Source organism: Stegostoma tigrinum, chromosome 3 (genome assembly GCF_030684315.1).
Source record: "Stegostoma tigrinum isolate sSteTig4 chromosome 3, sSteTig4.hap1, whole genome shotgun sequence".
NCBI lineage: Eukaryota > Metazoa > Chordata > Chondrichthyes > Orectolobiformes > Stegostomatidae > Stegostoma > Stegostoma tigrinum.
The window spans coordinates 30,172,207-30,194,925 of NC_081356.1; the positions used below are offsets into that span (position 1 = coordinate 30,172,207).

Below are 22,719 nucleotides of genomic sequence, written 5' to 3' on the forward strand. Positions count from 1 at the left end.
TGCAATGAGAGATTAGGATTTGGAATACACTGTCTGATTAGGTAGTAGAAATAGGTTCAATAGTAATCTTCAAAAAGGAATTGGATAAATACTTGAAGGAGAAAAATTGCAGGGATATGGGTAAAAGGTTTAACAGAGTTGATTTTTCAAAGATATGGTACAAACTTGATGGGGCAAATGGCCTCTGTCAGAGCTGTATTGTTCAATGATTTTATTCTATTTTGTCTGGAATGGCAAGAGAGAAAAACATTTGTGTCGGCCAGGGTGATATGGACCTTTGCAGAATTATACTTATAAGTGATCACGACAAACAATGTGAACAGCTAAGTGGCAAACCAATTCTGATGTTTGGTAACTAAACAGCAAATTTTGAAAAGGGAACCAGATAAAACAGCTCATTTTTCAATGCTTTCAGGAAAATCACAACTGTGGAAACTATTTTGGTGAAACTAGTTGTGTCTTTTGATTCCACTGATTGGTAAAGACTACATAGAACGACAGCAGAAGTCTCAATCACATTGGCAATGCGTACCAGCAAAGTTAGATAAAATAATGTAAATAGACTCTGACCTAATTTTATTCAGAATTCTGCAGTTTCATTCATAGACTTGGCTTGCTATACTGCATGGGTTCTTGCTTGAATAAACTGTTTGTTCTAAGTCCTGCCTACCCCCACTCCATCAGCTTCCACATTCATTTTCAATTCATTCCGTTAATAAATGCATCCTTATGAATGTGACTCAAAGGCAGCTTACATCTGCAAGTGCTCTGGTTCTGACAAACAGGATAGTTTTGGTTTCTGGATTGTTTTTATATTCTTCTTTCAGAATGCTCTTCACTTCAGTCAGCTTGGGATTCTCATTGCTTGGATCAGCATCAATTTCTAACAGTTGCTGTTTCTTATCTAAGGGACAAAAAGTAAAACAAATGTGCTAAAAATCAACAACAAAAAGAGAGCACTGCACAATATCAAGCACAAATAAAATTTCAACCACGAATTGCACTTACGTAGCACCTTTAACATTGCAAAATGTCCCCATTTTCTTTACAGGTCTTTATCTGACACTATTTGACACTGAGCCAACTAGAGAGATATTATGCTACATATCCAAAGGTTTCTTGGAGTCATAGGTTTTAAGGGGCATCTTAAAGGAGGAGAGATTTTGGACAGAGCTCAGGGCCAAGTCTGCTGAATGCACTACTTCCAATGGTGCAGTGATGCATGTTGGCGACTGCAATGGCCACAACTGGAGGAATACTCATAATTTAGAGGGGTATAGTGATAGAAGAGGCTACAGAGAATAGAAGGGATGAAGCCTTGGACAGATTAGGAAATACAGATAAGAATGTTAAAGCCAAGGCTGATTTTGGGATTATTGCAGTTAAAATTGGATAGCCCATCTTGCTCAGCCAGAACATGCAGAGTCCAAACCAAAACAGTTCTTCTGAAGCTATTTGAAAATGAAAGACCTGAAGCTTGATTGATAACGTAAATGATTTTTTTTACCTTCAAATAATGCAGTGAGCTTTTGTTCAGTCTCATCATATCCACCCTCCTTCACATTATTAAAAAATTCTTCCAGATAGTCAACAGCATCTTTGGTTCGGGCATCATCATTGATAATCAAAGCATCATTGTATTTCTGAGGGTAAAGAGAGGTTAAAACTGAATTAATAAAGGAGAAGAATTGTTAATAACATGCAATAAAACTATGAAATAAAACTACCAAACTAAACGGGCAACTCATGGACGCAATAAAACTATGAAATAAAACTACCAAACTAAACGGGCAACTGATGGATGGCTATCAAGAAACAAAGAGAAAGGGCTGCGTCTTTTGAATTGGTATGACAATGAATAGATTCAATATATATGTAAGCAACAAACAAATTCAGTTTATACAGCAGCTATAATGTAATAAAAGGTGTTTCACAACAGCGATTATATTCATGTCATTAATTATGTATTAATCAATTATTAATCGTCTTTAATTACTCAAAGACTTGTTACTCTGGTAGGTGTAGTTAATGGAAACACCTTGCAATAAGTCTTCGAATCTACTCTTCCACACTTATGGCCTCTGTGTGTAAGAGTCAGTGCTCATTCATGACTGCACCCCTCTCTGGAGGCAAAGATTCATTCTACCGGTATATATTACAAAGGAGCATGCAGTCAATTAATGATGGATGATGTCCCCTACCCCATTATCATCAAAACTCTGATTCACAGCACATTGCTCAGTTTGGAACTGAGGACTCAAGAACTGATTGCAGAAATGTGGATGTTAAAGCAAAGCCTACTGAAGACTGCATACACATTTAGCACAGCATGTACAACAGTCACTGAAAGCTGAGTGATGATGGGTGGGAGAAAAGCATTCATATGGCAGAACTCATTGAATCCCAAGTCTTGGAAATGCAATCATGAAGAAAGCCTCAGAAGCTACCTCAACTTAGCACCTGTCTGAACGAGTGCTGATTTTTCTCAAAAGCCCATCAGAACAATGCTGTCACTCTTGACTGTAGAAGCAGATGTTGCAAAGAGTTCAACAAGTTGATAGTTTGACTTCTGTTGTATAACAGGAAAGGCAAAACTAAGAAGCTGGCGTTGTGAAGAGCACATTGTGTCATGGTATGTGACAACCTTATGGAAATGTAGAAAATAGAAGCATTCAGCTCATTGAATCTGTTCCACCACTGATTACGTACATGTCTGATCATTCAACTCAATAGCATGTTCCTGCTTTACTCCCATTTCCTTTGATCCTGGTAGCCCCAAGTGCTTTTTCCAATTGCTTCTTGAAATCACACAACATTTTGGCCTTGACAGCTTTCCATGGTGGTGAATTCCACATGCTCGCACTCTCTGGATGAAGAAACCTCTCATGGAGTCAGAAACAGACGCCTTGGGTCAACTTGTCCCTTCAGGTTTTCTAAACTGAACTAGTTCCATTTGCCTGTATTTGGCCCATATCCCTCTAAACCTTATCTATCATGTACCAGTCCAAATGTCTTCTTAACGTTGTAATTGTAACCACCTCCACCACTTCCCTTGGCAGCTCGTTTCATGCATGCACCACCTTCTGTGAGAAAAAGTTACCCTTCGGGTCCCTTTTAAATCTTTCCCCTCTCACCTTAAACCTAAGTAAATGATTTACCTTAGACTATGACCCCTGATTCTGGATTCCCTTGCTATTGCAAACAGCCTTCCTGCAACTACACATTATAATTATAAAAGTCCTATTATAGTTTTATAGGTTTTTTGAGATTCCCTCTCATTCTTCTGACACCAGAAAACATAATTCTAACTGATTCAACCGCTCCTCATATGGCAGTCCTGCCATCCCAGGAATCGTTCTGGTAAACCTTTGCTGTAAGTGAACATCCTTTCTCCGATAAGGAGACAAAAATGGTATGCAACATTTCAGATGTCATCTCACCACAGCCCTGTGTAATTGTAGCAGAATATCCCAGCTCCTGTACTTGAAATCTCTTGTCTGTGAAGACCAACACACCATTTGCCTTCTTTACCGCCTCCTGCACTTGCATGCTTACTTTCAGCACCTGGTGCACAAGGACACCTAGGTCTCGCTGCATAATTTCTTCTCTCAGTTTATAGCTGTTCAGATAATGTGATTTCCTGTGCTTGCCGCTAAAGTGGATAACCTCACATTTATTTAGATTCATTTAATATTGTCACATGTTTCTAAGTACAGTGAAAAGTATTGTTTCATGTGTTAAACACAAAGTGTCACCATGTTGGACACTGAATTAGATAGCATGATATTAATGCAACAGTTTCACAATTCCAGGTTCAGAAATTCATCTTTTCCATTTACTTCTCAGTTGGCTTCTCCCATTCTGCTCCTCCAGTCGCACAGCCTCAACCCCTGACTGATGTCTGTGTAGCTCTCTGACGGAGTTAGCAGTATCCCCAGATTGGTCTGACTTGACCTGTAGGACTACCCATGGCCAAATCCTGATTGCACTAAACACCCAAATGACTGCGGCCAACCCCCTGCACTGATATCAGGCAATGTCTGAATGTGGTAGCACCCACTGGCTAACCATCATCCCACTTCACTAGAGTAACAACTATTCCTCTTGGGCTTTCAGACATGCCCAATCAGTTGGAGCTCATGTTGTGTTTGTTGCTCAAGGTGCAGACTAATGGTGTATGTGTGACATTGACATAGCGTGATGTTACACAACAATATGCTGACTCATTTGACTGCTCTCTGCCAGCAACCATGACAAGCTGCCTGGCCTTGTGTCTGTCCTGAAAGACAAGGTAAAACAATGATGCTGCTAACATGGAAATTCTGAACAAAGCAGCAATGTGCTAAAGGGCAAGGCAAAGATGCTGTAAGCATTCAAGTAAGTACAAATTGAGTGAACTTTAAGGATGCAAGCTAACAGCACAGAGATGCAGCCTGTTCTGATGCATAAAATGGGTGCGTGTCCCTGTCCAAAGCAACATGGCAGCAGCATTGCAATGCAAAGTATCAATGAGCTCCAAAATGTAATTGTGAAGTGCTGAAATGTGTTCAGAGTTAATCGGGGTTGTGATACAATAGTGTGTTGAGCCAAGTGTTTTGCTGAAATCGACTCCTGTGAACAGGATATCTCCAGTTGCTGCCCATGGAGCATGCCCTGAGATGTTGGGGAATGCTGGCCAAGGTACAGTCTTGGAGGAGAAACTGGTGAGCTACAGCCCCCAGGTTATCGCTCCGACTTTCAACTCATGCATTGGTAGCATCTAGTTGCACACTGGTATGTGGGAGAATTGTAAATTGCTTAGAAAAGCAGTGAAATTAGCTAATGCGTGCAGATTGGGTCCTTACCATCTGCTTGTAAGGTTTCAATGGCCAGGTGATAATCACAAGGGAAAAATCTGACTTTCCTTCTCAACATCAAAAAACTCATTTATTTATTCTTGCTGCATTCTCCCAAACTTTTCACCCTTGCCCATACCACTGAAGGACTGGGAATATTCCACCCAATTACTCTGTTCCTCGCTCCACAGTTGCTGTTGGACTTGCTGAGATTTATCAGCACTTTCTATTTCAGGTACCTAGTATCTGTAGTTTGCCTTTTTTAAAATATATGACCCAAAGCTCATGTCTTGAAAAGCTGAAGGCAGAAGACAAAATGACTGTAGCACGATATCAAATTATCAGGCTTCATGAAACGAAGAATGGTCAACTATATATCCAAATATTTATTTCACTGCCATCAGGTGTTTAGTTCAACATTTATATATGAAAGAACAAAAGAGAAGTGTAGCGCAGGAACAGGCCCTTTGGCCCTCCAGCCTGTGCTGATCATCATGCCCTAACTAAACTAAGAAGCAAACCATCTGCCCTTATTAGGTCCGTATCCCTCTGTTCCCTCCCTATTCATGTAATCATCCAGCTGCTTCCTGAATGTCGCTAGCGTGTGTGCTTTCACCACCTGTTCTGGCAGTGAGTTCCAGGCTTCTACCACTCTCTGCGTGAAGAACGTCCCTCGCACACCTCCCTTAAACTTTCCCCCTCTCACCTCGAAACTGTGCCCCCTTGTAATTGAAACTTCAACCTGGGGAAAAATATCTAGAATGAAATACTGGACTATATGAAAAAAAACTTTGTCCTTCAGTTCAAAATCTGAAAATAGTTGAGTTTGAAACCAAATTAGCTAGAAACAGATTTCTCACAAACACAGCTAAAACCTTATTGCTAGCACAGATAAATTCTCTCACCCGTAAGTGCTCGGTGTAAGTGAAAAGTGCCCGACAGATCCGTCTTTCCTCTTCTATGTCATCCATTTGGAGGACTTTGCACTTTTTCTGCACTTCAATAATCCATTGCTCGAACTTCTGTGTCCCATAGTTTCGATTCTGGATGTTTGAAAGGTTACCTGTACGGACAAAATACAGACAAAGAGAGAGAGTTTTACTGAATGCTGCTTCTTACCAGCAACATCTGCAATTCAGGCAGAATGAGATGCGTATTAAAAATGTGGACAAAATGAAGAATCTCAGGTTAAGACAGCATGCAGAATGGCACAATTCATAATGCAGTAACAGATATCCTCCATGTGTAATAGCATCCAAATATATTGCCAAATGTACAACAATAGGTTGGAAAAGAATATAAATCTTTACAAATCATTGCCTAGTCAGCATTGACTAGACAGGTCAAATACCCTTTGCCAATGTAAAAATATTTCTTTAAATTGCAGCTTACCAATGTTGTAAATGTTCCTGGCCATTGCTTCAATTTGAGCCATCATCTCAGAGATAATGTCTGCAAATCGATCCCTTTTACGCCTGGCAGTGTGGCGAGTATCTGTCAAAGAACAACAAAAACATAAAAATTGAAGTTTACTAATACATTTCAGGATGTCGTGATCTTAACTGTTAAAAGCAAAGCCACGCAAACTTCAGCTAATGACACTCTTTCCCTTGTCCTGATTCGCTTGGTTTCTTCACAGAAACATGTGAGTAATCCCCATTTCCTATTCGCTGCGTCAGTAAGTTTCTGCTTACTTTTGGCAACCAATACATTTATTTGCATACTTTCATCAGCAGCAGTATCTGTAAACAGCAATGGTCCACCTCATTTGTCAGCTCGAGTATACAGCTTTGTGGAAAAAACAGAATCAAAGGCCAGTAATTTTGTTTGAACTGATTTCATCAATGCTGTAACCATGTATAAATATTATGTAAGTCTCAATGTGATAATGATGATATTTGAATTGGAGAGCCTTAATTCTACCAAAATTGAGGCCAGACATTCGTTTATATTCTACTTTGTTTTGTACACATCAAATAAAGCATTTGTTCCAATCAATTTCCTGCTTTTTCTGTCTAAGCAGGTCGTTTATTCCCTAGTAACTTTAATGACAGATTCTGCAGTGACATAATGCTGTACAATTTCACAGCCTTTCAGCCCAAGTGATTAATGCTGGTTATATGCTGCACATGGATCACTTCCCAACTTACAAGTCTTTCCATTCACTCTCTTCCATATGCATTTATCCAGTTTTTCCTTAAATGTGTCAATACAGTTTAATTCAGTCACTCCCCTGGGATAGCAAATTTCATATTCTCTCCATTCTCTGAGTGAAGATGTTTCTCCTGAATTCCTTATTGGATGTATTAGTGGTCAATTATTGCACAGCAATCAGGAATGTGATGCCAGGAAGTTAACAAGTTGCAAAAAGCAGTCTTCCTTTTAAGAGATGTGCATGCATGGCCAAGCATAAGTCTTAAAAGGCAGCACCAGAAGCGTAATAAACAGGCCGCACACAGCAAAGAAAATGTCTATCATCCAACAACCTTGAAAGGTTCACACTCCACGTGCAGGAAATTCTGGTCATGCAGACTTTGTGGAATGCCCCAGTGAACAAAATATAGTGATGTCCAAATACGAACAACAAATATGAGTGAACAGACATAATTATGTCACGAGCAGTACTGGCAGGAATCCTGTGCATGCATGGTTTGCACATCTGCATGAGAGCGTTTCGGGGATGTCAGCAGATAGTCTTGAAGGAAATTACAGGCACAATTGTTCTTGATTACATTTATGATTGCTGAACTCCTCCACAGGTGGAAATACCTCCTCTACATGTAACTATGAAGCACAGTCTTTCATAATCTTTAAAGACCTTTCCATAATCTTAAAGACATAATAGACATTCGGCAAGAATAAATTCATTAGGCATGGGGCAAAACTAAAATTTCAAAGCTACGCTTTAACCTGCTGGGATACTAATGCAGTTAGAAGTCTTACGTTTTTTTGGAACAAAGACATATTTATTCAGTTCTGCCACATTCTTTTGTACTGTTGATATGGATTCGGCATCAAGATTGGCACAAATTTGGAGAATATAATTCACTGCATCGTTGAGTGTGCTAGCATCACCGACTCCAAGTGATGCTGTCAATCCAACAATCTATTGACAAGCAAAAAGAAAAATTCATGTTACAAAGAGGTGTGATCAAAAACAACTCTAGCATTCTCTTTCCTTCCTCGCAAAATGTCGTACAAAAGCTTTAACAGTTGTTCTGTTTTCCCTCCTAGACGTGCCACTGAAAGGTGGTGGTTGAGTACATCAGGGATCCCATATATGGATCAGAAGTAAACTAGCTGGTGTTCTTGGCTCCGATATGGTTTCCTGGAAGTTGTCTGAGACAGCACATTAATACTGGGTGTTTGCACAAAGTTGTCGCTGGTCTCTAGTTTCTTAAAGATAACAAAGGCAAAGGAAGCAACACAACCTCAACTTAAACTGACACTCAGCCTCAACAAGAACTGGGGCAAGTCGAGAAAGGGAGAAATGGAACTCCATTGTGAGAGGCAAGGTTAGATCATGAATGATTGACCACTAAGCCAGGCTTATCTTATAAACAATACAGAGCATGGGAAAGGGAGGGATGGGAGGAGAACTAAAGGGAAGGAAGGTCAATGATAGTCTGAATTTATGAGCTGGACACAATAAACCAGGCAAGACCTAACCAGTAATTTATTAATGTTTTAACATAACTTCCTAACTTCTGTAATAAAAACAGTAATTGCTGGAGAAGCTCAGCAAGTTTGGTAGCATCTGTTTTCAAGTCCAGTGGCCCTTCTTTAGAACAGTTCTGAGGAAAGATTTCTGGATTTGAAATATTAACTTGCTCTTCTCTCCACATATGCTGCCAAATCTGCTGACTTTCTCCAGCAATTTCCATTTTTGTTTCAGATCTTCAGCATCCGTATTTCTTTATTCTAGTTATTCCTCACTTCTGTACTCTACACTCCCGTTTATAAAACCAAGGACCCCATCACAGAAATCAGGCAAAGGAACAGGAGAGCCAGAAGTTTAACCTGGGGTAAACTGCTCGTCTTTGTGCCCAACTTGAGATCGATGTACGTCTTCATTAAAACATTGTATGGGTGGTTTTTTGTTGTGTTGTGGCATTCATCAAAAATCAACAGTGTAATTAGGGACAAGGATGGAATTCGTTTATCTTTGAGACAATTCAGCAGAATCTGTGGTGTCAAGACAATGATATCGTTTCTCTCAACCAACATTTGCACTGGAGAACTGTCCACTTTATCACCACACAGTCCACACACCTCGTAGCTGGAAGATGAAGGGCAAATGAAAATTAGTCTGGTCTGAGAAATAACCAGTGATCACTACGCAGTCATAAATGTTAACATTTATATTATGGCACCCATCAATTAAAGCAAGATGCAAATTTATATAGCACTTTTTGAAACCTCAGGATTTTCCAGAGGACTTCAGAAGAAATTAAGTACTTTTCAAACTATGTTCACTGCTGCAGGAAACATGGCTACTAATCTGTATGCAGCAAGCTTCCACAGATCATTATATTTTTAAGTAATGTTGGTTGAGGGATAAAGGTCAGCTGGAACACAATAGGAAAACAGTGCTGTCTGTGGAATCTTTTACATTCACCCGAGAAGGCAGATAGTACCTCAGTCTAAAAGCTCAAGTTGAAAGATGGCACCACCAACAGTGCAGCACCCTTGTGCTACTGCACTGGGAGTGTCACACTAGATTGTTGTGCTCAAGCTTCTAGGGTGGGACTTGAGCTCGAAATCTTTTGAATCAGACTCAGCAGGAGTCGACTGCCTATCTTTGAACAGATTCCTATTTATGACTCTGTGATCTAAATTTTAATTCCCGATTCCACAGCTGAAAGCTGTAACATTGAAGAGAGCCTGGTCTTTTTCTTTGGACTTCTGACCTTAAAATCAGTGATCATTTATGAATTACCTCTCATAGGTAATAAAAACTTCAAAGCTGAGAAAAAACTATGGTTAGATGACATGGAGTTATTGTGAGCAATTTTGGGTATTACAAATTAGGGAGCTTAGGTTAGATTTACAGGAATTGTAGCTGGACTCCAAATGCTAACTATGACAAGAGGTATCGCACTAAAGTCTACATGACCTCATAATATTTTAAATTGAAGAAATTTGATTGAAGTTTAAGCTATTAAGAGCAGCTGATTTAGTTGACAGAAACCAGTTCTAATGGTTAGAATTTGAGGACTAAGAGGAACAGTATAAAATTTAGAGCTGGGCCTTTAAGAAATGAAAATAGGAACCAAAGGGTGATGCAATGTTGGACTTACTCTGCAAATTCGAAACATGAGACTGAATGATTTTAATTATTGATCTGTTTTAAGGGATATAGAGAAGATTTGATATTTGGAGTGAGGTTGCAGAATAGCAATGTTCTCATTGGATGGTTGCTCAAATATGATAGACTAAACAATTCCCTCCTATTCCTATGTTCCAATAGTTGGACAGAATGAGTGTGGAGTCATTGCTTCTGCCTGTGGGAGAAACCAAAATGAGGGGTCAGAAACACAAAATAATCGATAATGAAAAATACAGGAAAATTGCTTTATTCAGAGAAGGAATAATGAATTGGTAACTCAGGAAATGGTTGAGAAATACTTTCAAAGATGAGAAAATAGAATAGGAAATGGGAGGAACTTTGTATGGATTACATGGAGCAGCGCAGATTTTCTGATGAGAGGCCATCAACCTGAAACAACATTTTCTCTTCACTTATGCTCCCTGTGCAATTCCAACATTTTCTGATTTTGTTTCAGATCTACAACACTTGCAATATTTTGCTTTCATATTATAGATCACTTGGGGTGAACAGCCTGTGTCTGTGCTGCGCATTCTGTGCAAACATAGCATAATGCACACTGCCAAAAGGAATTTCTAAAATAGCGGCAAAATCCTGCAAATGATGTTGCTTCTGCAAAGGACTGAGACACTGTCATTTCTGGGTGTACCGAGTTTTCTGGAAGTGTTTCTGGAACAAGTCGTATTGTTGTTCGTAGACAGGAACTGTGGTAGCCATGAAGACAACTTTCCTTTTCACACCCTTGGGAGCTTTGTTGAGGTGATCCTCACTGATGTAGAGGGCGACGATGGTTTTTCCACATCCTTTAAATAGAAACAGGAAAAGACATGCATTTGATTATTACAAAGATATTGCCAGAGTTTGGAGAGCTTGTGCAACAGAGAGAGGCTGAGTAGACTGGAACTATTTTCCCTAGCGTGTCGGAGGTTGAGAGGTGACCTTATAGAGGTTTATAAAATCATGAGGGGCATGGATAGAGTAAATAAGCAAGGTCTTTTCCCCAGGGTGGAGAGTCCAAAACTACAGGGCATAGGTTTAAGGTGAGAGAGGAAAGATATAACAGGGACCTAAGGAACAAGTTTTTCATGTAGAGGGTGTGTGCGTACATGAAGTGAGCTGACAGGGGGAGTGGTGGAGGCTGGTACAATTACAGCATGTAAAAAGCATTTGGATGGGTAAATGAATAGGAAGGGTTAAGAGGGATATGGGCCAATGGGAAAGGTTTATATAGGATATCTGGTTGGCACGGACATGTTGGACTGAAGGGTCTGTTTCCATGCTGTATATCTGTATGTACGTATAATGGCACTTTTGATACCATGGCAAAGTGCATTGCCATCCAATGCAGATACAGGCATTTAGATGGTTGTAGTTATTCTTTAATGTCCAGAGGCAAATGAGGCAGGTTCTTCTTCACAAGAGTAAGAGAAAGAGTGAAAAGAAAGTTTACATAGATTGCCTGATTCTGATTAAATTATTTCACTAGAAACGCAGAAGCTGGTTCTAATGTTCCAGAGAGTTTCAGATCAAATCCCAACAGGATAGTTAGAAACTTTGAAAAAAGTGTAGATTTTTTTCTATGCCATTATCCAAGTAGTTAATGAACACTGCCAATAATTGAGGCCCTAACACAGATCCTTGTGCAACACCACAGGTCTCATCCTGCCAAATTGAATAGCTACCCTACTTTAGGTTGCCTGCCACTCAACCAATTTCCCAGCCATGTCAGCAATTTGCCCTCAATTTTGTGGGTGTCCACCTTAGTTAACAGTCTCTTATGTGGGACATTATGAAATGTCTTCTGGAATTCATATAAACAACATGCACATTGGAAAGCAGGGTAGTGGCCTAGTCTTCTTCAGCTCTTTCATCAATGACCTTCCCTCCATCACAAGGTCAGAAATGGCATTATTCACTGATTTCTGCACAAGGTTTAGCATTATTCATAACTCCTCTGATACTGGAGCAACCCATGTTCGAATGCAACAAGATCTGGAAAATATCCAGGGTACAGCTGACACGTGGCAAGTAACAATGACACCACACAAATGCCAGGCAATGGCCCTCTCCAATAAGAGATGATCTCTCCACTACTGGTTGACATTCAATGATGCTACCATCAAGCATCCCCCACTATCAACATTTTGGAGATTACTATTGACCAGAAACTCAACCGGACTAACCATGTACACACAGTGGTTCAACAGCAGGTCGGAGGCTTGGAATACTGCAGCACGTAACTCACTTCCTGAATCTCCAAAAGTTGTTCACCACCTATAAGGCACAAGTCAAGAGTGTGATGGAATACTCCCCACTTGTCTGGATGGGCGTAGCTCCAACAACACTCAAGGAGCTGGACACCATTTAGGACAAAGCTTGCTTGACGGGCACCAGCATCACTCCCTCCACCACTGACTCTCAGTAGCAGCAGTGTATACTATCTACAAGATGCCCTGCGGAAATTCACCAAAGATCCTTAGGCAGCACCTTCAAACCCACAATCACTTCCATCTAGAAGGAAAAGTGCAGCAGATACACGGGAACACCACCATCTACAAGTTTCTGTCCGAGCCACTCACTATCCTGACTGAAAATATATTGCTGTTCCTTTACTGTAGCTGGGTGAAACTCCTTCAACGTGCTCCCTAAGGGCATTATGGGTCAACCAACAGCATGTGGACTGTGCAAGTTCAAGACGTCACCTCACCACCACCTCCTCAAGGGCAACTAGGAATGAATACTAAGTGCCAGCCACCCAACTAAGTCCATGTCTGATGAATGAATAAAAAATAATGCAAACATTCCCCTTTCCACTACCTTAGTCACCTCTTCAAAAAACTCAGTGAGGTTTGTCAGGCATGATCTATGTGTCATAAATTCATGCTGGATCTCCTTGATTAACTGTAAATTTTAGGTGTTCACTTACCCCATCCTTGATCACAGACTCCAACAATTTCCCCATATATGTTAAACTATCTGGTCTGTAATTCCCTGGTTTTCATCTTTTGCCCTTCTTAAAAAGCAGGGCGACATGCAATTTTCCAATCCAAAGGGATGACTCCTGTATCTACTGAACTCTGAAAGATTACAGTTAAGGCACCTACAATGCAATCCTCTGCTTCCGTTAACATGCTCAGATGGAAACCCTCACTTCCTGCGGATTTGTCACTCTTTAATTCCATTAATTTCCTTACGGTTAGAAGTCACATGACACCAGGTTATAGTCCAACGGGTTTGTTTGAAATCACAAGCTTTCGGAGTGCAGCTCCTTCATCAGGCAAAGGCTTCACCTTGATTGATTGGTTTGATTTATTGTCACATGTACCTAACTACCACAAGAAGCTTTGTTTACAAGCAATACGGGTAGATCACAGTAAGCAAGACATACAGGTCCGGGGGAAAAAAATTGGACAGAGGCATACAGGTTACATTGTGCAGGGCATGTGCTAGACAAGATTGACATTAACAAGACCAACATTATTTGAAGTGAGAGAGTCCATTCATCAGTTTAATAATGGCAGCGAAGAAGCTGATCTTAAAACTGCTCATGCATGTGTTCGAGCTTCTATACCTTCTCCCTGACAGAGGAGGTTGTAGGAGAGCATTACTGGGATGGGATGATGTTGGCAGACTTTCCACAGCAACAAGCCATATAAATGGAGACAGTGGATGGAAGGTTGCCTTCTGTGATGGTCTGGGTTGTGCCATCAACCTTCTGTCGTTTCTTAGTGACCTAGGCTCAGCAGTTGCCATAACCGTCCATAACGCACCCGGACAGTATGCTTTCAATGGTGCATCTGTAAAGGTTGATCAGGGTCCTTATGGACAAGTCAAATTTCCTGAGGAAGAAGAGATGTTGTTGTGCCTTCTTGACCGTCATATCTACATTAGAAGTCCAGATCAGGTTGTCAGTTATCATCACTCCTAGGAACTTGATGCTCTCAATCTGACAAAGGAGCAGCGCTCCAAAAGCTTGTGATTTCAAATAAACCTGGTGTCATGTGACTTCTGACCTTCTCCACCCCAGCTCCAACACTAGTACCTCCACATCATTAATTTCCTCATTACTAATGTTTTACTTACACTAACTTTATTCAGTCCCTGTCCCTGATCCACTACTAATTTCCTGGGGACATCGTCAAGCTATCCTCCTTTTCTACAAGATACAGTGAGGCAAAATAATTATTCAACATGTCTGCCATTTCGCCATAGATACTTTCAGTCTTTTGTGGGCCAACATTCCTTCTGATCAGAGATAATGGGAACTGCAGATGCTGGAGATTCCAAGATAATAAAATGTGAGGCTGGATGAACACAGCAGGCCAAGCAGCATCTCAGGAGCACAAAAGCCGACGCTTCGGGCCTAGACCCTGAAGGGTCTAGGCCCGAAGCGTCGGCTTTTGTGCTCCTGAGATGCTGCTTGGCCTGCTGTGTTCATCCAGCCTCACATTTTATTCCTTCTGATCATCTGCTTTCCCTCTATATAACTATAAAATTTCTTTTTATTTTTTGATATCCCTTGTAAGTTTCTTTCCAGAACAAAAGATGTAGGTTTTAAGGAGCCTTTTAAACAAGGAAAAAAAGGCAGCGGGAGTCAATTCCAGTGCTGAGGTCATAGATAAGTTGAAGGCACACGATTTGGAGTGAAGAAATTTGGAGATGGCAAATGAGGTCAAACAAACAGATACCAATCATTTGTTTCTTAGCTGTACCTGTAGGAGCGCAAATGATTGTGTTGTCGCCATCAACTACGTGTTCTGCCAGCTCGAATTGATAGTCTCTCAATCGTAAATTCTCCAGGGCTGCTGAGTTTTGTTGAAACTTTTCTGTGAGAAAGAAACATAAAAGTAGTTAAGTGTCAGGATCGATGGTTGTGGAGATACAGTCGGACTTTTACTGAGTTCTGTTAGTTGAGTTTGAGCATATTGTTTGATGCCTCCAATGAAGACAGTCATTTACACATATTCCAGAACCCAAATTACAGAAAGATACCTAGTAACAGTACTCACGAACAGAATGGCCTCTTCGACAAGTGTTGTGCACCAAGAGTTACCACCTTGGGGCAAGAATTTCCCAAATGGTTTTCTGCTAGTTGATATGGCTCAGGAGAGTCAATAGAATCATTGAAAGGTTGCTGTACAGCTGAAGATTATTCAGCCTGTCAAGTGAATTCTAGCTTTCTGAAAAAGAAACTCTCAGCCTATTCCCCTCACTGTTCCCTCATAGCCCTGTAAATTCTGTCCTTAAATAATGACAAAATTCTCTTTTGGAAGACATGATTGAATTTGTCATCACCTTAAAACACGGGAGCAGAATTAGGATATTTGGACTAACAAGTGCATGCTTCCATTCAATGACACATGATTGATCTGACAAGCCACACTAGCACTTTGTGCATTTTTCCCCATAAGCTATTGGGTAAAAATGTCCATCTCATCCTTGAATATATTTAACAACCCATTCATAGTAAACAATTCCACAGATTCATTACCCTTGGAAGAAACTCCTCATTGTTTCTGTCTTAAATCTGAGACCCCTTACTCAGATTATTTTAAAAGCTCTCCCATACGGGAAAAGTACATCTCCACATCTATCCTGTTACACATCCTGAGGTTGTATATGTTTCAGTAAGTTCGCTTCTCATTCTTCTAAACTCCAGTTAGTACAGGCCTGGTCCACTCACATACTCTTCATAGCATTGAGGGGTGGTCTAACTAGTGCCTTGTATAGTTTTGGCATGCTGCATTACCTTGAAATAAAGTCCAACATTCCATTTGCCTTCTCTATTAACTGAACCTATATACTAGCATTCTGTCATTTAGGGACAAGGGCTCCCAACTCCCTCTCTCCTGCAGCCTTCTCCATTTAAATATGTTATGCTCCTCTATTCTTCCTGTCAATGTGCATATCTGTAATTTTCTCCATTATATTCCATCTGACAAGCTTTTGCCCAGTGACCTAAAGTACCTATGTCCTTCTGCAGGCTCTGTCATCCTCACCACTCGCCTTCCTGTCTATTTTTGTGCCATCCACAAACTTGATGATAATACATTCGGTTCCTCATCAAAGTTATTAACAAACATTGTAAATTGTGGATCCAGCACTGATCTATGTGGCACTCAATTAGTTACAGGTTGCCATCCTGTAAAACACCATTTTATCCCAGTGATAATGGGAACTGCAGATGCTGGAGAGTCCGAGATAACCAAGTGTGAAGCTGGATGAACACAGCAGGCCAAGCAGCATCTCAGGAGCACAAAAGCTGACGTTTCGGGCCTAGACCCTTCATCAGAGAGGGGGACGGGAAGAGGGTTCTGGAGCAAATAGGGAGAGAGGGGGAGGCAGACCGAAGATGGAGAGAAAAGAAGATAGGTAGAGAGGAGCGTATAGGTGGGGAGGTAGGGAGGGGATAGGTCAGTCCAGGGAAGACCATCAGGTCAAGGTGGCGGGATGAGGTGGTAGGTAGGAAATGGATGTGCGGCTTGAGGTGGGAGGAAGGGATGGGTGAAAGGAAGAGCAGGTTAGGGAAGCGGCGACAGGCTGGGCTGGTTTTGGGATGCAGTTGGGAGAGGGGAATGAGCTGGGCTGGTTTTGTGATGCAGTCGGGGGAGGGGAAGAACTGGGCTGGTTTTGGGATGCGGTGGGGGAAGGGGAGATTTTGAAGCTCGTGAAGTCCACATTGTTACCATTGGGCTGCAGGGTTCCCAAGCGGAATATGAGTTGCTGTTCCTGCAACCTTTGGGTGGCATTATTGTGGCACTGCAGGTGCCCCCACACCTCCTCCCTCACCCCTATCCCAGGCCCCAAGATGACCTTCCATGTCAAGCAGAGGTTCACCTGCACATCTGCCAATGTGGTATATTGTATGCATTGTACCCGGTGTGGCTTCCTCTACATTGGGGAAACCAAGCGGAGGCTTGGGGACCGCTTTGCAGAACACCTCCGCTCGGTTCGCAACAAACAACTGCACCTCCCAGTCGTGAACCATTTTAACTCCCCCTCCCATTCCTCAGATGACATGTCCATCATGGGCCTCCTGCAGTGCCACAATGATGCCACCCGAAGGTTGCAGGAACAGCAACTCATATTCCGCTTGGGAACCCTGCAGCCCAATGGTATCAATGGGGGCTTCACAAGCTTCAAAATCTCCCCTTCCCCCACCGCATCCCAAAACCAGCCCAGTTCGTTCCCTCCCCCCACTGCATCCCAAAGCCAGCCCAGCCTGTCTCCGCTTCCCTAACATGGTCTTCCTGTCACCCATCCCTTCCTCCCACCTCAAGCCGCACCTCCATTTCCTACCTACTAACCTCATCCCACCTCCTTGACCTAATGGTCTTCCCTGGACTGACCTATCCCCTCCCTACCTCCCCACCTATACTCTCCTCTCCACCTATCTTCTTTTCTCTCCATCTTCGGTCCGCCTCCTCCCCTCCCTATTTATTCCAGAACCCTCTCCCCATCCCCCTCTCTGATGAAGGGTCTAGGCCCGAAACGTCAGCTTTTGTGCTCCTGAGATGCTGCTTGGCCTGCTGTGTTCATCCAGCTCCACATTTTGTTACCATTTTATCCCAACTGTCTGTCGTCTACTAATTATGCGATTCTCAGTCCATGTTAATATCCTATTCGAAATACCATGGGATCTTATTTTATCAAGTAGCCTTGTTTGTGATACCTTATTGAATGCCTTTTGGAAATTCAAATATATTATATCTACCTTTTTTTAATTTGCTCACGGGATGAGAACCAGCATTTATTGCTCATCCTAATTGCCCAGAGGGCAGTTAAGAGTCAACGACATTGCTTTGGATCTGGAATCACAAGTGGTCCAGACCAAGTAAGGATGGTGGATTTCCTTTTCTAAAGGACATTAGTGGAGCAGATGGGTTTTCCCTGAGAGTCAGCATTGATTTCATGGTCATTGTTGGACTTTTATATTTCCATCTTATTACTGAATTCAAATTCCATCATCTGCCATGACAGGATTTTAACCCAGGTCCCCAGAACATTACCTGGGTCTCTGAATTAACACTGTAGGCCATCACCTCTCCCTACTGATTCCCAATTATTCATCCCAGCTTGTTACTCCTAAAAAAAAACAATAAATTTTTCAGGCATGATTTCCCATTCCCAAAACCATGTTGACTCTACTCGATTAGATCATGTATTTCTAAATACTTTGGTATTACATCCATTGTAATGTACTTTAATATTTTTGCAATAACAGACATTAAGCTAACAGCCTATTGTTATCATTTTGGCTCTTTCACTTTTTACATTAAGATGATACATTGCGGTTTTTCAATCAGCTGGGACTTTACCACGATCTAAGAATTCTTGGAAGATTACTACCAGGGCAACCACTTTTCCTGTAGCTTTAATATCCTAAGATCCAATCCATCAGGCTCAGGGGACTTACCAGCCTTTAGCCCTATTCATTTTCCAGTATTTTTTTCTCTAGTGCCAGTTATTGTGAATATTTCCTCTTTCTTTTTTGCCCTTTTGATGATTCAATATTTTTGGAATACTATTAATGACGCCTACAGTGAAGAGATTATTTAACTTCTCTGTCATTTCTTGGTTCTCCATTGTTATTTATTTGGCCTCATTCTCTGAGGGGCCTGTGTTCACTTTTGCCTCTCTCTTTATTTTAATATATTTAAAGAAGCTTTTATTGTCTACTTCTATATTACTTGCACATTTACCCTCAAAGTCCCTCTATTATTTTTTCAGTTGTTTTTTGATGGTTTTAAAACACACTTTAATCTTCTACATTACTACTAATCTTTTCCACATTATTACTTTCCTTCAATTTGTTACTGTCCTTAACTTCTCTAGCTAACCATGGTTAGCCTATCCTCTTCCTAGAATTCGTCTTCCTCACTGGGATATCTTTGCTTCGACTCCTGAACTAATTTCTTAAAGGTCTGGTGTTGTTTTCAACCATTTTCACAGATTAAAAAAAAACTCTCAGTCCACTCCAGCCAACTCTGTTGTCATAATTTATAATATTTGATATTGAAGTTTCAGCACAACTGTTTCTAACCCAAGTTTCTCACATCCAAACTGAATCCTACCACATTTTGGTCACTGTTTCCTAGGGAACTTTTACTGAGATCGTTTATTAAACATGCCTTATTGTACATTACCAGATCCAATATACGAAAATCCAAAACCAATACCAGTTCTGATGAAGGGTCATTGGACTCATAATGATAATTGGTTTTCTCTTTGCAGATGGTACCAGACATGTTGAGTTTCTCCAGCAACTTCTGTTTTAGTCAAATACCTGATTGGATCCACAACATAATGGTCTACGAAACTGTCCTGAATACACTAGGAATTTTTCTTCATGGTTATCTATGTTAACCTGACTTTTCTAATCTACATGAAGATTAAAATCACCCATGATTAATGTACTGCTTTTCTTCTTAACATGCTGTCGTTAAATGCTGTTTTATCCTCTGTCCAACAGCATAGCTATTACTAGGAGATCTAAGAACCACTCCCATCAATGTCTTCTTGCCTTATTATTTCTTACTTTTGCTCATATTGATTCTACATCTTCTGAAACAAATCATTTCTGGCTATTGAACTTATTTCACTTAATACTAAAAAAGCAATCTTTCCCACCCACCCTTTCAAAAAGTTACATATCCATCAATACTTAGTTCCTGGCTTTGATTTTGTGACAGTATAACCAATCACACTCCGAGGTGATGCATTCTCTCATGTCACCTTTGGCTCCTTTAGCATTCATCCTAAATCAGTGTCTTCCGATTCCCAATGAGAACATATTTCTCCCTATCTGCTACGTCGGTCAATGTAGGGCCAAAGATATGTAGCTTCAGTAATCTTGACAGCCAGAGAACTCAATGGTAAGGCAGAGAAAGTAGACAATCGGCCCATCATTCCAGTCTCATCCCTTTGAAAGAGTTATCTCATTATCCCTACCTCCTTCTGCTCTTTCCATGTAGCCTGGCAACAATTCCCCATCAAGTATCTATCCTATTTCCTTTTAAAAAGGGACAATTTAATTTCCTCCTTTTTTGGCCAACACATTTTGTATCATAACAACATGTTATATAAAACAAACTGCATCTGTTCTTTTACAAATACATTAAAAGTTGAAGTTCATTTTATATTAATAAGCGAGACTAGGGTGCAATGGTCCAGGCTACACCCTCACACCTTTTCATCATATGTTCGGTTGGTTTTCTCCTGGTATTGGATTGACTGTGTGGAAAGCCTATTCCCTTCTCTTATTCATGGCCATCTGGAACTGGATCGGGTGACTGCTGTGCTTTATTTGAGTAGAAGTGAGGATGTTGAGCAGAAAGCTCTTGACAGCAACTTAACCATTTAGCATGTACAGCCAACACAGTAGAAGCGTCATTCATGTTTACCTGCATTGCTGACTGCTGCACTGCAAGTGTTCATGCTTTCTGCCTCTTCTGAATAATGCATTTCCACATCATTGCTCATAGAATTGCTACTGTTTTCCTCAATTGTTTTCATCTCAACTAAAGAAAAAAGAGATGAGAGTTACATAATTATTTTACAGCTCTAGTTCAAGACTTAGCAAAACTCCATCACCTGGATATACATTCCACATTAGGCATGGTGCTGCTGGTATGGCCCTTGCTAGCAATATACATCTGGAAGCCATTCCTAGTACATTTCTGGTACTTTCTTCTCCTTTGATATCTCAATTTTTTGCAACTTGTCATTTTTTAAAAAAATTATCTACTAGCACAAGATGCATCCCCAACTGTCATTCTCCATTAAACTTCTTGAGTTCTGAATTCAGTTCACTCCTGTCTGTTTTAAATGCCTTCCTCTGTAAAAGCTCTCTTAACCTAACCCTCAATCATCTCCTGTGACCACTGCATATCCAAATCACTGATGTGACCAGCAAGGACCCAGTCGCTCCTTATCCTTTGCCACCCATTCTCTCTCCCCCACCTTCCTTGGCATCTAGGCTTGGATGAGACAGTCCCCTAAAGCTATTTACTGAGAACTTCAAATCTCCCAATCACCACCCTGTGGCCCTACATTAACCAAAATATCTCAACAACAGTCAATTTGCTGAACAGTTCCCTCATCTTTATTGTTATTGCCCAATAACATCATTACCACCTGAAATCTTGCTCACTCTCCCTAGTACAAGCCAAGTCCAGAAGTTTAGAGAATTGAACGGATCTGCTGCATAACCTGTTACCCATTCAACAACAGATCTAAATGAATTACATTGATTGCTGATGGGTCTCACAATCTTTAACCGGACCCACCGTCACTCGAAGATCATTCTTCAGAATTACTGTAACTCTGGTTTGTTTATCAACCCTTCACACAGCTCCTTATTTTTATTTCTCCAATTAATTGGAGCTAACACAACTTAATAAATCTCCCTTTGCCCTAGCGACAATCTCTTTGTGCAGTGCCTTGGGAATTCCTTTCTACACAAATAGGAGAAATGCAATTAAACTGACTGAGTTCATGAAAAGTGGGCATCACTGGCAGGGTCAGCATTTATTGCCCATCTCTAGTTGTCCTGAACGGTGATGGTGAATCGTCTTCTTCAATATTACAAAATGCATTGCTAGGGCAGTTAAGCATCAAACACATTAAGATGGGTGTGGAGTCACATGTAACTGAGACCAGGTAAGAATGTCAGATATCATTCACTAAAGGATTTTAGTGAACCAGATTAATTTTAACAAGAATCTTGTAGTTACATGGTTACCATTATCGCCATGATCACCATTAAAATTGAATTTAAATACCCCAGTTGGCTTGGGGAAGTTTAGTATTCAACCTAACACACATGCTCTCAAGCAATTGGATATTTTCTCCTCATACTGAATACTGGCTATGATGGGCAGTGAATTATAAAACTTTCCAATATTACCACTGATACCCGTTACCATTGAAGGTAACCAGGGGTGACATTTGCAATGTGGTAGTCCGTTCCAAAAACAATGTTGGAATAAGATTGTCAAGTAGTTTATCCAAGTAGAACTTAAGTAAAACACAGTATAGATTGTAGGTTCATTATGAACATGGGAATTGGAGTAGGCCATTTAGGCTCTTAAATCTGCTACATCAGTCAATTAGAACATTTAGTCAATCTGTGTCTGAATGGCATCCTCCTCTGTAACCCTAAATACCCTTCTCTCTCCTCAGGTAGCAACCTTTCTGTTTAAAGATTACTGAACCATAGCCTATGCACTGATGTGCAAGTTGAGAAAAGAGGTCCTAAGAGCTAGCTCAACCTTCACAGGGATTTGAACCCACGCTGTTAGCATCATTCTATAAAACACTCCTGCCATCGAGCCAACTCCTGTAACCAGCCCCCTTGAATGTGCTTACCAAACAAAAAGTCTTTGAATCTTACTTTTGATACTTTGACTTGATTCACAGACTCAATGTCTTTTTGGCAGTAGGATAGTTCCTGCTTTTTCCTTGGTATGAAGAACTGCTTCCTGGGACCACACTGAACTAACTGGTTCTAATTCTAAAGTCATGACCCAAACCCATTTGTGCTGGATTTCTCCC

The 22,719-nt window shown here is 40.8% G+C and overlaps 1 protein-coding gene across 2 annotated transcripts in view; it reads right to left on the reverse strand.

The window, feature by feature from the left end:
• rigi (RNA sensor RIG-I) overlaps nucleotides 1–22,719 on the reverse strand; it is a 61,736-nt gene that overhangs the window by 20,880 nt on the left and 18,137 nt on the right. For both annotated transcript variants that reach the window (XR_007247100.2, XM_048526418.2), the window contains exons 5-13: nucleotides 20,568–20,684; nucleotides 14,877–14,990; nucleotides 10,814–10,967; nucleotides 8,856–9,114; nucleotides 7,779–7,941; nucleotides 6,228–6,329; nucleotides 5,741–5,898; nucleotides 1,508–1,643; nucleotides 756–904 (exon numbers count right to left, since the gene is read on the reverse strand). Coding sequence is in view for 1 of the 2 variants with exons in the window: in XM_048526418.2 (XP_048382375.2) it covers nucleotides 756–904; nucleotides 1,508–1,643; nucleotides 5,741–5,898; nucleotides 6,228–6,329; nucleotides 7,779–7,941; nucleotides 8,856–9,114; nucleotides 10,814–10,967; nucleotides 14,877–14,990; nucleotides 20,568–20,684 (1,352 nt within the window). In the remaining variant the exon portion in view is untranslated. The remainder of the gene's footprint in view (nucleotides 1–755; nucleotides 905–1,507; nucleotides 1,644–5,740; nucleotides 5,899–6,227; nucleotides 6,330–7,778; nucleotides 7,942–8,855; nucleotides 9,115–10,813; nucleotides 10,968–14,876; nucleotides 14,991–20,567; nucleotides 20,685–22,719) is intronic.